This window comes from Portunus trituberculatus, chromosome 25, assembly GCF_017591435.1.
Source record: "Portunus trituberculatus isolate SZX2019 chromosome 25, ASM1759143v1, whole genome shotgun sequence".
NCBI lineage: Eukaryota > Metazoa > Arthropoda > Malacostraca > Decapoda > Portunidae > Portunus > Portunus trituberculatus.
In genome coordinates, this window is record NC_059279.1 from 122,692 (window position 1) to 135,865 (window position 13,174).

The 13,174-nt window shown below is 43.1% G+C and overlaps 1 protein-coding gene across 1 annotated transcript in view; it reads right to left on the minus strand.

The window, feature by feature from the left end:
- LOC123508687 (twitchin-like) overlaps positions 1 to 13,174 on the minus strand; it is a 166,660-nt gene that overhangs the window by 24,674 nt on the left and 128,812 nt on the right. The window contains 14 exon segments of the mRNA XM_045262547.1: positions 86 to 252; positions 490 to 625; positions 744 to 1,049; positions 1,294 to 1,875; positions 1,988 to 2,575; positions 2,710 to 2,876; positions 3,025 to 3,220; positions 3,223 to 3,741; positions 3,882 to 4,484; positions 5,065 to 5,349; positions 5,653 to 5,955; positions 9,056 to 9,239; positions 10,111 to 10,226; positions 10,836 to 11,022. Coding sequence (XP_045118482.1) covers positions 86 to 252; positions 490 to 625; positions 744 to 1,049; positions 1,294 to 1,875; positions 1,988 to 2,575; positions 2,710 to 2,876; positions 3,025 to 3,220; positions 3,223 to 3,741; positions 3,882 to 4,484; positions 5,065 to 5,349; positions 5,653 to 5,955; positions 9,056 to 9,239; positions 10,111 to 10,226; positions 10,836 to 11,022 — 4,339 coding nt within the window.

Below are 13,174 nucleotides of genomic sequence, written 5' to 3' on the forward strand. Positions count from 1 at the left end.
AGTGTTCAATGCAAAACAATGAGATTTCCTAATCATTCACTACTAATCTGTGTCTCCCCATGACAGGCACAAGCCAGGTACTTACGGTTCTTGGGCCGGGCAACGTGTGGCTTGGTTGGTTCTGAGGGTTCACCAGGACCTGCCTTGTTGACAGCCACCACACGGAACTCGTAGACATTTCCTTCCATGAGGTCAGGAATGTGGGCACTACACTGGTCACCCTCCACGGTGGCACACTTGTCCCATAGTGGGCTAGAGGGAAGAAGAGACCATGTTTATTTGTTCATAAACCTTTACTTTCTCATTCTGAATGTAAAGTTTTGTATAGTACAATTTCTAAATTTCTCTTTTGTGAGGTTCACTTTTATGAATTGAATAATTTTCTTCTTACTTTTATGTTTAGTCGACTAATCAATATTTTCTTCACTAATTAATTATAAGGAAATATAGGAGCAGAAAGAAGCTAAAATAGTACTGTTCAATGCTTACCTATATCTGTCTCTCTTTTCAATGATGTAGCCAGTAATAGGGGAGCCACCATCTCCCTCGGGCTTCTTCCAGGTCAGGTCCACAAAGTCAGCATCAAAGTCGGCAATCTGGACATCCTTGGGCATGCCAGGTGGATCTGTGGGAAGAGTACAAGAGTGTCATGGATGGTGGAGCCTGAAAATGTTCTTGTAAATTAATTAATCTAGTATCGACAGTTACCTTCATGACTATCTAGACAATAAAACAAGACTTACCATATGGGTTCTTTGCCTCAATAGCCTGCTGGGCAGTCAGTGGGTCAGACTGGCCAAGACGGTTCACAGCCTTCACACGGAACTTGTACTTGTGTCCAGGAGTGAGACCTTCCACGTTAAAGGTGGTCTCCTTTCCAGCTGTCTCTCCTGCAGGCACCCAGCGTCCAGTGGCCTCATCCAGCTGCTCAATGGCATAGTGGTCAATGGGGCAGCCACCATCATCAGCAGGTGGGTTCCAGTCCAGTTTGCAGCCCTCGGCATACACTTCAGACACCTTCAGAGGGCCGTTGGGAGCCGTTGGACGATCTATGGATGAATATCATCCGTGTTGAAAATTTTTCAACACATTGGATAAATGAACAGAAAAGATCATGCAGATGCCTCATTGAAATTTAATAAAAACTCAAAGTAAATGCATCTTTGTTTGAAAAATTATGCTAAAAAGTTAAATCTTTCCAGTTATTTTGGATATAATATATCCTTACTGTATAACAAATCAAAATTAACTATCTTACTATGAAATGTAAACAAGTAACCATATGACACTCACCAAGGACAATGACTTCCACATCAGCAGAGTCTTTGCCACTGTCGTTCTCAGCTGTGAGAGTGTAAGTGCCGCTCTCAGACCTTGACGCGCCCGTCACACGCAGCTTTGTGTTGTAATCGCTAAAACGGATGCTGGTCACACCAGCAGACTTGATTTCCTTCTTCTTGAGGAACCACTTCTTTTCTGGAGCAGGCTCACCAGTAACATTCACATCAAAGTTAAAGCTCTGGCCAGCCTTGATGCGTACCGGCTGCAGGTTAGTGCGGTCAATCTTGGGTGCCAAGTTCTTGGCCTTGACGGTCACTGGCTCCGTGACATTGGATGGCAGGCTGGGGCCGGCAGGGTTGACTGCCCTCACACGGAACTCATAGGTTTCACCTTCAATGAGATCCGGCACAGAGCAGCTGGTCTGGTTGGCTGGCACCTCACATGCCTTGTCCCATCCACCATACTTGTCCTTCTTCTCAATGATGTACTTCTCAATGGGGGCACCGCCGTCAGTCTTGGGCTTGTCCCACTTGAGATCCACCTTGTTCTCATTGTAGTCAGCCACCTGCAGATTCTCAGGTTTGCTAGGCTCCTCTGTGGATTAAAGAATAGCATGAGATAATGATAATGATGATTCAGATTCTTTATATAAAAAAAATATCTTTGTAAATAACACCACACATCACAAAAAAACAACTGTACTCACCATAAGGATCCTTAGCCAGCACAGGTTCGTCAGCATACAGAGGAGCAGACTCTCCCTCGGCATTGACAGCCTTCACACGGAATTCATACTCTGTTCCAGGTGAGAGGTTATTGAGCTCCACACCTGGCTCAGGGCCATTGGTGCGGGCAACAGGGACCCACAGGCCAGTGTTAGGATCCAGCTTCTCTACCTGGTAGTACTCAATTGGGGTACCACCATCATCCTTGGGGCGCTTCCACTTCAACTTGCAGCCACTGCCATGGACATCAGACACCTTGACGGGGCCTTCAGGCTTGTCAGGCTTGTCTGTGATGGTCACACGCACTGTCACCTTGTCCTTGCCAGAGCTATTGGTGGCAGTGATGACATATTCACCAGTGTCACCACGCACGGTGTCGCGGATCACCAGCTTGGAGTTGTACTCAGAAGTGGTGATGTTGACATGCCTGTTGGAATCCAGCTTCTGGCCATCAAAGGTCCAGGATGAAGTTGGAGGTGGTTCTCCACTGATATCACAGTCATACTTCAGCATGGAGCCGGCTGAGATGGTGACATCACGCAGGTTCTTGCGGTCAATCTTGGGTGCCACTGTTGGGGGAAGGAAATGGTCAAAGCAAAGAAAAATTACACTTCCTCTGTTATATCTATATACACAACCAATCACCACCAAGAACATAATAAAAGAGTACAGTTTAGACAGCAAAGAACTCAGAATGACTTACAGAATCGAGGCTTGGCAACAATGGGTCGGCATGGGTCTGATGGGTCGCCAGGACCAGCACGGTTGACGGCAATGATGCGGAACTGGTATTCCATTCCCTCGATCAGGTTAGGTACAATGCCCTTGCATTCAGGAGTGTCGGTCTCCACAGCCTTCTCCCAAAGGTTCCTATATAGCAAAACAGCAATACAGTACAGTGTAATGTAATTTCATTGACCAATAATTAATTTTCATGTCACTCATGACATGTATATCTGCTTAGTTATATCATACTAGGCTATAAATGGATGTCATTGTCACTGAGTGTAATACTTACGTGTATTTATCACGCTTCTCAATGATGTAGTGGGAGATAGCAGCACCACCATCATCCACAGGCATGGGCCACTTGAGGTCAATGCGGTTGGCGTCCCAGTCAGTGGGTTCTGGGATGCCGGGACGGCCTGGCACACCGAAGGGATCCTTGGCAACAATGGGAGCCAGAGTGACCAGTGGCTCAGACTCACCCTCTTGTTGACGGCCTTCACACGGAACTCATACTCGTGGCCTGGTGTCAGGTCTGTCACCTCCATGTCAGGTGTGGAGGTCTTGCCTACTGGCAGCCACAGACCCATGTCAGGATCAAACTTCTCCACCACATATCCTTCCACAGGCAGACCACCGTCATCCTTAGGAGGCTTCCACTTCAGCTTGCAGCCTTCCTTATGGATATCCTTCACCTCCAGGGGTCCTTCAGGCTTGCTGGGCTTGGAGATGATGGTGATGTTGACCTCGGCCTCGTCTTTGCCGTACTGGTTGGTGGCCACAATCTTGTACACTCCAGTATGCTTACGCAGAGGCTCATCATTGATGTACTTGGTGTTGTAAGGAACATTCTCAACACGCACATTCCTGGTCTCCTGCACAATCTTGTTGCCTTGGTACCACTCCACATCTGGCGGCGGCTCACCAATCACCTTGACATCCAGAAGGATTGGCTCTCCTTCCCTCACGGTGATGTCCCTCAGGTTGCGGCGGTCAATCCTTGGCTTCACTGTGATGGCAAACATGGTATGTCAGAGGGTTAAGATAATCCCAGCTAACACATGATACACATGCAAACAAAGTTCATTAGTTTTGTACACACCCCCCTTAGTTTTATTTCTCCAGTGCATGAATGGATAAAATACTCACACTTCCTGGGTTTGCAGGTGATGGGCTTGCTGGCCTCAGAGGGATCTGAAGGGCCAGCCTCATTGACCGCCCTCACCCTGAACTCGTAGGTCTCGCCCTCATCCAGGTCCTCCACACGGGCCTGGGGTCTGTCGCCCTTCACCTCGGCAGCCTTCACCCAGCGGCCGGTAGCCTCATCGCGCTTCTCAACGATATAGCCGGTGATGGGGGCACCATTGTCCTTGGCAGGCTTGGGCCACTTGAGCTCCACAAAGTCCTTGTCCCAGTCGGTGGCTTCAGGCTTGCCTGGTGGATCAGGTGGATCGAAGGGATTCTTGGCCACAATGGTGTCCAGGCCCTCAAGAGGCTCAGACTCACCCTCACTGTTGATGGCTGACACACGGAACTTGTATTCATGGTTGGGCTCCAAGTTCTCAACCTCCATGCAGGGCTCACGGCACCTGCCAACAGGCACCCAACGGCCAGTCTCTGTGTCCAGCTTTTCCACAATGTACTGCTCAACAGGAGCACCGCCATCATCCAGGGGTTCCTTCCACTTGAGTGTGCAGCCTTCCTTATGCACATCAGACACCTTCAGGGGACCTTCAGGCTTCCCAGGCTTGTCTGTAATAAAATACTCCTCATTGTACAACCTGATTCAGCTTTACACAAAAGGAAATCCATATTAAAGTGCAGAGATGAGGCACAGACTGTTCTCTGGCTAGTCCACCAGCTGGTTTGCCGGCTACTACACACTCAGTGCCTTATCTACAGGAAGTGGCGTGACCAGGATAAGATAAGCCTAAAGCTTCCCCAGCCTCCTTAGTAACAGAAATATACACAATACAGACTGAATATAATCATGAAAATGTACAGGGATGACAAAAAATATATATTAAAATTAATGAAATTATGAAAATATAAAATGAAGACAAAAAAAATTATATACTGTAAATATTCTATCATTTAAAGAAATATACACAATACAGACTAAATACAATGATGAAAATGTAACGGGAAGACAAAAAATATATATCAAAATTAATGAAATTATGGAAATATAAAATGAAGACAAAAAATTATATACTGTAAATATTCTAATAAAGAAAATTGAACAAACAGCAACAACCATACAAAAAGTGAAGTTGGAGGTGGGCTGTGGATATTATCAATATAGACCTTATCACCACTAATGGAGACTCACCAAGCACTGTCACTTCAATAGCAACCTCATCCTTGCCAGCAGAGTTCTCTGCCTTGATGACAAAGGTGCCATTGTGAGCCCTGGTGCAGCTTGAGATGACAATCTTGGTGCGGTGGTCCTCCTCGTCAATCTTCACCTCATCATTGTCCTTGTCCTGTCTGGCCTTGTTGATGAACCAGGTCTTCTTGGGCACTGGCTCACCGGTCACCTTAGCATCAAACTTAATCATCTGTCCAGCACGCACAGTTATGTTCTCCAAGTTGCTGCGGTCAATGTGGGGCTTCACTGTGGTAGTGGATGGAAAAGGAAAAGAATTAGCATAAGCCTATATTATTTATCAAAGACAGCATACTTAATATGACAAATATCTACTACTACTATTAATGCTTCAATACAGCCATAAAGGGCAGTCATACAACACTACTAGTGCAGAAGAACTAAATGAAAAAATCAAGTCAGCTTATAAAAAAGTGACACGTGTATGTGTATGTTATACTGGAAATACATTTAACTAATGAGATATGTAAGCAGTACAATACAAAACAGCAACACTATGTAAGCAGTACAATACAAAACAGCAACACTCACAGAACTTGGCCTTTGCAGTGAAGTTGTCACTTGGCTCAGATGGCTTGCTCTGGCCAGCCTTGTTGACAGCCTTGACACGGAACTGGTAAGTCTCGCCCTCTGTCAGGTCCTGCACCTTGAACTCTGGCTTGTTGCTCTTGGTGTCACAGTGCTTCACCCACTTAGCAGAGAACTTGTCTTTGCGCTCAATGATGTAGCTGGTGATGGGGGCACCGCCGTCTTCATCAGGAGCCTTCCACTTCAGTTCACACCATGTCCTGTCATAATCCTTCACCTCAGGCCTGCCTGGCTTGCCAGGAGGATCTGTGGGTGGTGGTGTGGGAAAAAATGTGTGAGTTAAGAGAGTAAAGGAAGCGTGTGGAAGCAAGTTACTTTGATTGTTTATGGTATTGGTGAGTTCTTTCTCTCACCAAAATGTAATGGTTAAAGACAGCACAAGAATTGTTTTCTGGTAAGTTACAGATACTTTAATTATGGATCATTCCCCATCCCTTCTCTCTCTCTCTCTCTCTCTCTCTCTCTCTCTCTCTCTCTCTCTCTCTCTCTCTCTCTCTCTCTCTCTCTCTCTCTCTCTCTCTCTCTCTCTCTCTCTCTCTCTCTCTCTCTCTCTCTCTCTCTCTCTCTCTCTCTCTCTCTCTCTCTCTCTCTCTCTCTCTCTCTCAGGGATTCTTGGCCTTGGTCGGGGTGTCAGTCTCCAGTGGCTCAGACTCTCCCTCTGAGTTGACGGCCCTCACACGGAACATGTAGTCCTTGCCCTCCACCAAGCCTGGCACCTCAGCTTCAGGACTCTGAAGGATAAAAGCAACCATGAGGAACAAAAAAGAATAACAAAATGTTTCTGGAAACATCTACATGAAAACAAACTAAAAGCAAATATAAGAGAAACTGAAAAATTATAATATCTCTGGAAATATTTGTATGGAAACAAACTTCAGAGATATTTGTATGGAAACAAACTTCAGAGACATTATAGACACTACAAAAAAATAAAGGAAGCATTACACACAAGAGATAGGAAACACACAGAAGTCTAATATACACAACAAAATAAAGGGTAGATCACACACAAAAATGTCACTCAATTATGAAACACAAATCTAATATACACAATATAAAAAAATCTTAGAAAAAATTTATCCTTGAATTTATCTTTGACAATACAAAACACAAAAGGCCAATGAAGCAACACAAAATAAAGGTGGCAGAACAATGAGGCAATGACAACCATGTACTGACCTTGGACTCAGTGACAGGAACCCAACGGCCAGTCTCAGTGTCCATCCTCTCCACCACATAATGGTCAATAGGCTCACCACCATCATCCTCTGGTGGCTCCCACTTGAGCTTCACTGACTCCGCAGTGACATCAGACACCTTCAGAGGACCCTTGGGTTTGCTGGGCTTGTCTACAGGAGGAACAAAAGGAAGGTGTGAGTGCCTGTGTTTTTAACTGGTGGATTAAGACATAGTTTTGGTGCAGTTTTTATATCTTCCATGAATGGAAGATATGAAAAATGGTAAGAAGAACAGTCTACAGATTACTGGAAAAGCCAAATTCAAAGGAACATTCTCAATTTTGACAGATAAAAATAAAGAAGAACCAAAGTGTCGTCATCAGTATATAACATGTACTTAAATCAGCTAGAGAATTAAAGAAACAAAAGAATCTAGATACTAATGTACAGAGAGAATGAAGTTCAAGACTCACCAATGACAACAAGCTCCATCTCTGCCTCATCAGTGCCTGAGTCATTCTTGGCAACGATCTTATAAATACCGCTGTCGGCACGCTTGGCCTTGCGGAGAAGGAAGGTGGTCAGGTGCTCCTCACTCTGGATGTTGAGGCGCTCGTTCTTGACAGGCTTGCCTTCAATTGACCAGGTCACCTTGGGGTCAGGCTCACCCTCAACCTTGATCTCATTCTTGAATGTCATACTGGAGCGCACAGTCTTGCGACCAAGGTTCTTGCGGTCAATGCGTGGAGCCACTGAGGGAAGGGAGAAAAAGTGTGATTGGATTGCAAAGTGTGGCTGCAATTTGTCTACACTGAAATGGACAGCTGGCTTCTGCTACTCTTAACCATTACCACTAATAATAATAAAACACCACACACTCTCAGCCCCACTGGCACTTGGTGGAAAGGGACAGTCTTGTGGACCACCATATTACACCCCAGGATGCCTAGGCATATATCACCACCACCACCACCACCATTATTACTACTCTCATAACTTACAGAATCTTGGCTTGCAAATGACAGAGTCAGAGGGATCTGATGGGTCAGAGGGACCAGCCTTGTTCTTGGCGATGACACGGAACTGGTACTCTTTGCCTGGCTCGACATCAGTGATCTTCAGGGATGTCTTGTCACCATTGCAGGATCCACATGGGGACCAACCACGACCACTCTGTTTAACACAAGGAAAGTTTTTTTTTTATTTATTCATTTATTTTTTTTTATGTTATGGCCTATAGTGCCTGTAGGTGTACTTGAAGAGTATGCATGGGAAGTGCTGTTCAGCTTCCATCCATTAGTGGTGCAGGTAATTTTATTTATAGTGGTACCCATAATAAGGCCTATATCACCACCCAAGCACATCATTGGTGTATCCACCTAGAACCTAGGTATCATGGTGGCATGTAGGTAACTCTAAACTACTCAACAAATGGCAAAGTTTTCAAGGCTGTACGTGGTGGGATTTGAATCTACAGGTGGACATCTGCCTGATCCCACGCTCATCACCTTATCCACTATGCCACTGCCGGAATGCAAAGACTGATATATGGAGATGTTTTGATGTAATTCTGTCTCTTTCTTTTTATCTTCAACTACTTACCACATCACGCTTCTCAACGATGTACTGAGTGATCTCTGCACCGCCATCACTCTTTGGCTTGGCCCACTCAAGGTCTACAAAGTCCTTGTCCCAGTTGGTGGCTTTGGGTTTCCCGGGCTTGCCAGGTGGGTCTGGTGGTAGAGAAAAAATCCTTGGTTATTTTCCTTGATATAAAACAATTATTGATTGAGAGAGATGTTTGAGTTATGCAATTTTGGTGTTATGTCTAGTCAGTTATCCTTCCTTTCATTTCCTCTACTTCCTGTTTACTTTCTCCTACTCATCTTCCTCTTTTACTCCTTAATTTCTTCCTTTAACTGTACACCTTATTCTCTTCCTCTTCCTCCTACTTTTCTTTCTATTTTCTTACTTCTCCTCTTCCTCCTCCTTCCTTGTTCATGCTATCTTCCTTCTCTTTTACTTCTTCCTATTTTCTCTTCTTCTTACTTGTTCCTATTTTCTTTATTTCCTTCCTTTTCTTTTACTCCTTATTTTTCCCGTCTTTATATTTTCCTATTCTTTCTTTTTTACTCCTTTTTATTTATTCTGACTCTTCCAGTACTCACCGTAGGGATTCTTGGCAATGATGGCCTTGTCAGCTTCCAGAGGTTCAGATTCTCCCTCAGGATTGACAGCCTTCACCCTGAACTTGTACTTCTTGCCCTCCTGCAGACCCGTCACATCAAACTCAGGTGTCTTGGACTCTCCACAAGGCATCCATTGGCCAGTCAAGGGGTCCAGCTTCTCAATCTAAGGAATGGACATCAATTAGTCAGTCACAACTATGTAAAGTGTAATTATGGGATGGGTGAATGTAAAAAGAAGCTGGTTCTCTTTACCACTTAACATTTAAATTTTGGATAATTCTTCTGTGTTTTACTTTAGTGCCTTGCACTCTAGGTCGGTGTGTCTTAATAGTGGCTTGCACTCTAGGTCGGTGTGTCTTATGTTTAAGAGTGGGGAGAAAAGAGAATAAACCATGAATGATTTAGGAGAAATAAGTGTACCAGAATGAAGTGTTTGGACAGATTCAGTAAGATCCAACACTAGTGGCAACCCTGAAGTGTTTGGACAGATTCAGTAAGATCCAACACTAGTGGCAACCCTCTTGTCAGAATGGATGCAAGACTAACTCCAACTTAGTCTGAGTTAACACATGTATACTTTATGCATGTATAGATGGCTCCCTGCTTCAAACACAAACAGCCTTCATACCTTTATTTCTAGCTAGAGGAACTTGTCAATTCAAGGGAATTTAACAGGTAAATATATATCATAGACCAAATCATGATGTGTCAATGAAGCCACACAATCTCAACCCCACTCCATCTCTACTTCCCCATCCCCACTCCCTGCTTGTTGCTTCAGGTCTATGATAGATGTCAGAGGCAGTTCTAACCAATGGTAATTGTCTTATTCGAGATATGGATAGGAAAACTGCTTTATCAAGTAGGGAGCTGACCATACAAGCCTGTATAGTGAAGGATAAATAAATGGTAGAGATATAAAGTGAGCTAAATGAAGTGGCAAGTATATAAAATTTGCCAGGTATACAAGGACAAGTGACAGATGTTTTAGAGATGTAACAGGGGAGTGAGAGATTCCTTAACTGGACACTTACCTCATAATGATCAATTGGAAGACCACCATCATCTTCTGGTTTGTCCCACTTGAGTTTGCATCCATTTGCCTTGACATCAGTCACCTCTAGGGGTCCCTCAGGCCTGCTAGGTGGTCCTGCAGGTGTAGATAAGTGTGAGATGTGAAAGTATGCAGTATAAAAAAACAATTGTGCAAATATGAGAAAGATGCAGAAAAATAGTAGATTATGAAAAGGATGAAAGAATGGTATAGCAATGTGTTAGATGAAAGTGAATAGCTTATGAAGAATGACAAAGAACAGTACAAGAAAGTATTAGATGAAAGTGAATAGATTATGCATGGGATAAAAGGAAGATACAAAAAATTATTGGCTGAGTGAGTAGATTAAAATATTAGTTGAAAGGGAGTATATTAAGAAGAAAATTAAAGGAAGGTACAGAAAAGAATTGGCTGAAAATGTGCAAATTAAAAATATTAGTTTGAAAGTGAATTGGGATAAAAGGAAGATACAAAAAATTATTGGCTGAGTGAGTAGATTAAAATATTAGTTGAAAGGGAGTATATTAAGAAGAAAATTAAAGGAAGGTACAGAAAAGAATTGGCTGAAAATGTGCAAATTAAAAATATTAGTTTGAAAGTGAATAGATTAAGTAAAGTAAAGAAAAAATATCAGAAAATTAATAGATTATGGAAAGAATAAACACTAAAGACATGAATAATGAAGGTGTTGTAACCAGCACCTACCAAGGACAGTGACATCAATTTGCACAGAGTCCTCGCCGTGCTTGTTCTTGGCCTTGAGCACGTACTTGCCGGTCATTTCCCTTCGTGCCTTAAGGATGAGCACCTTGGTGTTGTTACCGGTAGAGTCCACCCTCATTACTTCAGTCGAGTTAACTTCCTGCTCGAAAGAGAGGAGGACCTTGGCGTTCTGTGATGTGTCATGTGCAGTGTGGAAGTGACAGACGGAAAAGGGGGATGAGAGAGAGAGAGAGAGAGAGAGAGAGAAAAATTTATGAGGTGCATGTGTTCCATGTAGGAGAGGAGGATGAAGACCCAACAAGGACCAGCAGATGACGTGTCCAGCAGGGCAGCAGGAGCAGCAGAGACCAGCAGGATGTCCCACCCACCACAACAGATGGAGGTGGAGCAAGTGGGAGGGGAAGAAGAGGGGAGAGAGAAAGAGAAACCATGCATTAGTAAAACCTAAAAAAAACATGATATAAGTATGACCAAATGACCCATGAAGCAAGGTGCTTTGTCAACTTGTTCTTCTTCACAAGATTTTTGCAAGTTCTAAAATAAGAGTATGAAAACTGCAAACTTATGAAATCAATTGGTGTATTTTTGGTTCTGAGTATCATGATGTGAGGCTCTTACTGACTTGCTCTATGTTTTGGTCATGTGGGTTGTAACATCACCAGCCCATCACCAGCCCAATGCATGTGTAGGACAGGTGAGTTACCCCCAGACCCCTCATGCACAGGTGAGGGGCCGCACACCTGCCTCACAGCCCCATTCATGCACCGCCTCACCCAACACCCAGGCCGGCAGTGTATGTGTGAATCTGTGACTTGCAGGTGAATCAAACCAAGAAAAAATGAAAATAAAGCACAGAGAAAAACATGATTCTATGTCTTCTCTGATTGTTTAATATAAATGAGACTACTACTCATTTATATATGGTGTCTTTATGCCTTTTTAATTTATATACATCACAAGGGATTTATTCATTTACACCTTTGATATAAAAGTTCTATGACACACTCTTCCTATTTGTGGATAATGTGTATCTGGCACCAGGAACATTAACCAGAAACTTTAAACATATATATATCATCCTTTTGACAGCCTTCTTGTGTTGTTTTTGTGGACATAATAACAAGACTTGGGAGGGAGAGATGGTGGTCTACTTTTACTCATTACTATGGCAGGGACTTTGCTGGTACCTGTTCTAATTCTACCACTGGAACACACTCCAAACAACAAGCCTATAAAGCCAAGATTGCCCCAACTATTGATCATTAGTAATCTTCCTTTATGGCTTGATATTCAATCTATTTTTGATGGAAAAGGAGGGAAAAAGATATTCACATTATCAAATACTTGTCTTGTTTTTATGAGGTAACACTAATATGTAGGTATCTCAGGATTCTCAGATGGCATCACTGAGAATATGCTTTTCAATTCTAGAGCTAAAACCACGCCATTCTTGAGGCATAAACTATTGATGTTCATTGGATAACCACCAAGGAAAATAAACATGACTATATTTAGCTGGTGATGTTCTGTTAAGGCATCTGTATACTTTAGACTGGCATTTCATTGACTAATTCTGATACAGAGATGTTATCCTCATGAATTAGCCAATCAAAGGTTGCCTGAAGTGCATGTGGATTATGATTGGCTGTGAAATACTATGAAGAAATAGTACACACATCAGAACCAATCACTGCCACACTCTGACTTGCCAACACAGATCACCAGTCAATAATCTGTTTTATTTACCTTGTGGCACCAAGCACTGCGACTCACATGCTCCCAGTTAGTGACATGAGTAAGGGCATGACAAACTACAAGATCACTGAGCCTTATACTTGGTCTACCCATCACTCGGACCCATCTGTCAGATATGATGGGGAGTGGGAGCCAGAACTGAAGGGTTTAGAGGGGAGTGTCTTGCATTAGATGGGGAGTTTTTTCTAAGAATACAGTGTTGGCAAGTGGTAAAAATAATCTCGTGGTTTCATGAAATTTGGTATTGGATGTGAGTTTGTGTCTTTGTTTTATTGTGCTTTCAAATTCATTAGTTAAAGGCTGCATCTGGAATGTTTGATTTCTTATTCCAAAAATCTAAGATATTTGGAAGTTGTACAGTGCTACTTTTGAAAGTTACAGTGTGGCATGTGAAACTGGTTTTTATTATCAGTGTAAGATGTATCATGGTATTTATGATTTCAATTCATGTTTGTGGAAGTAAGGTGTTGATGACAGCTTGTACACTATTCATGTGAAGACCCTATATTTTGGAAACAATGTGCAAGTAAGGAATTGAAGCAATGTTGTGAGGAAGAGAATGTGCC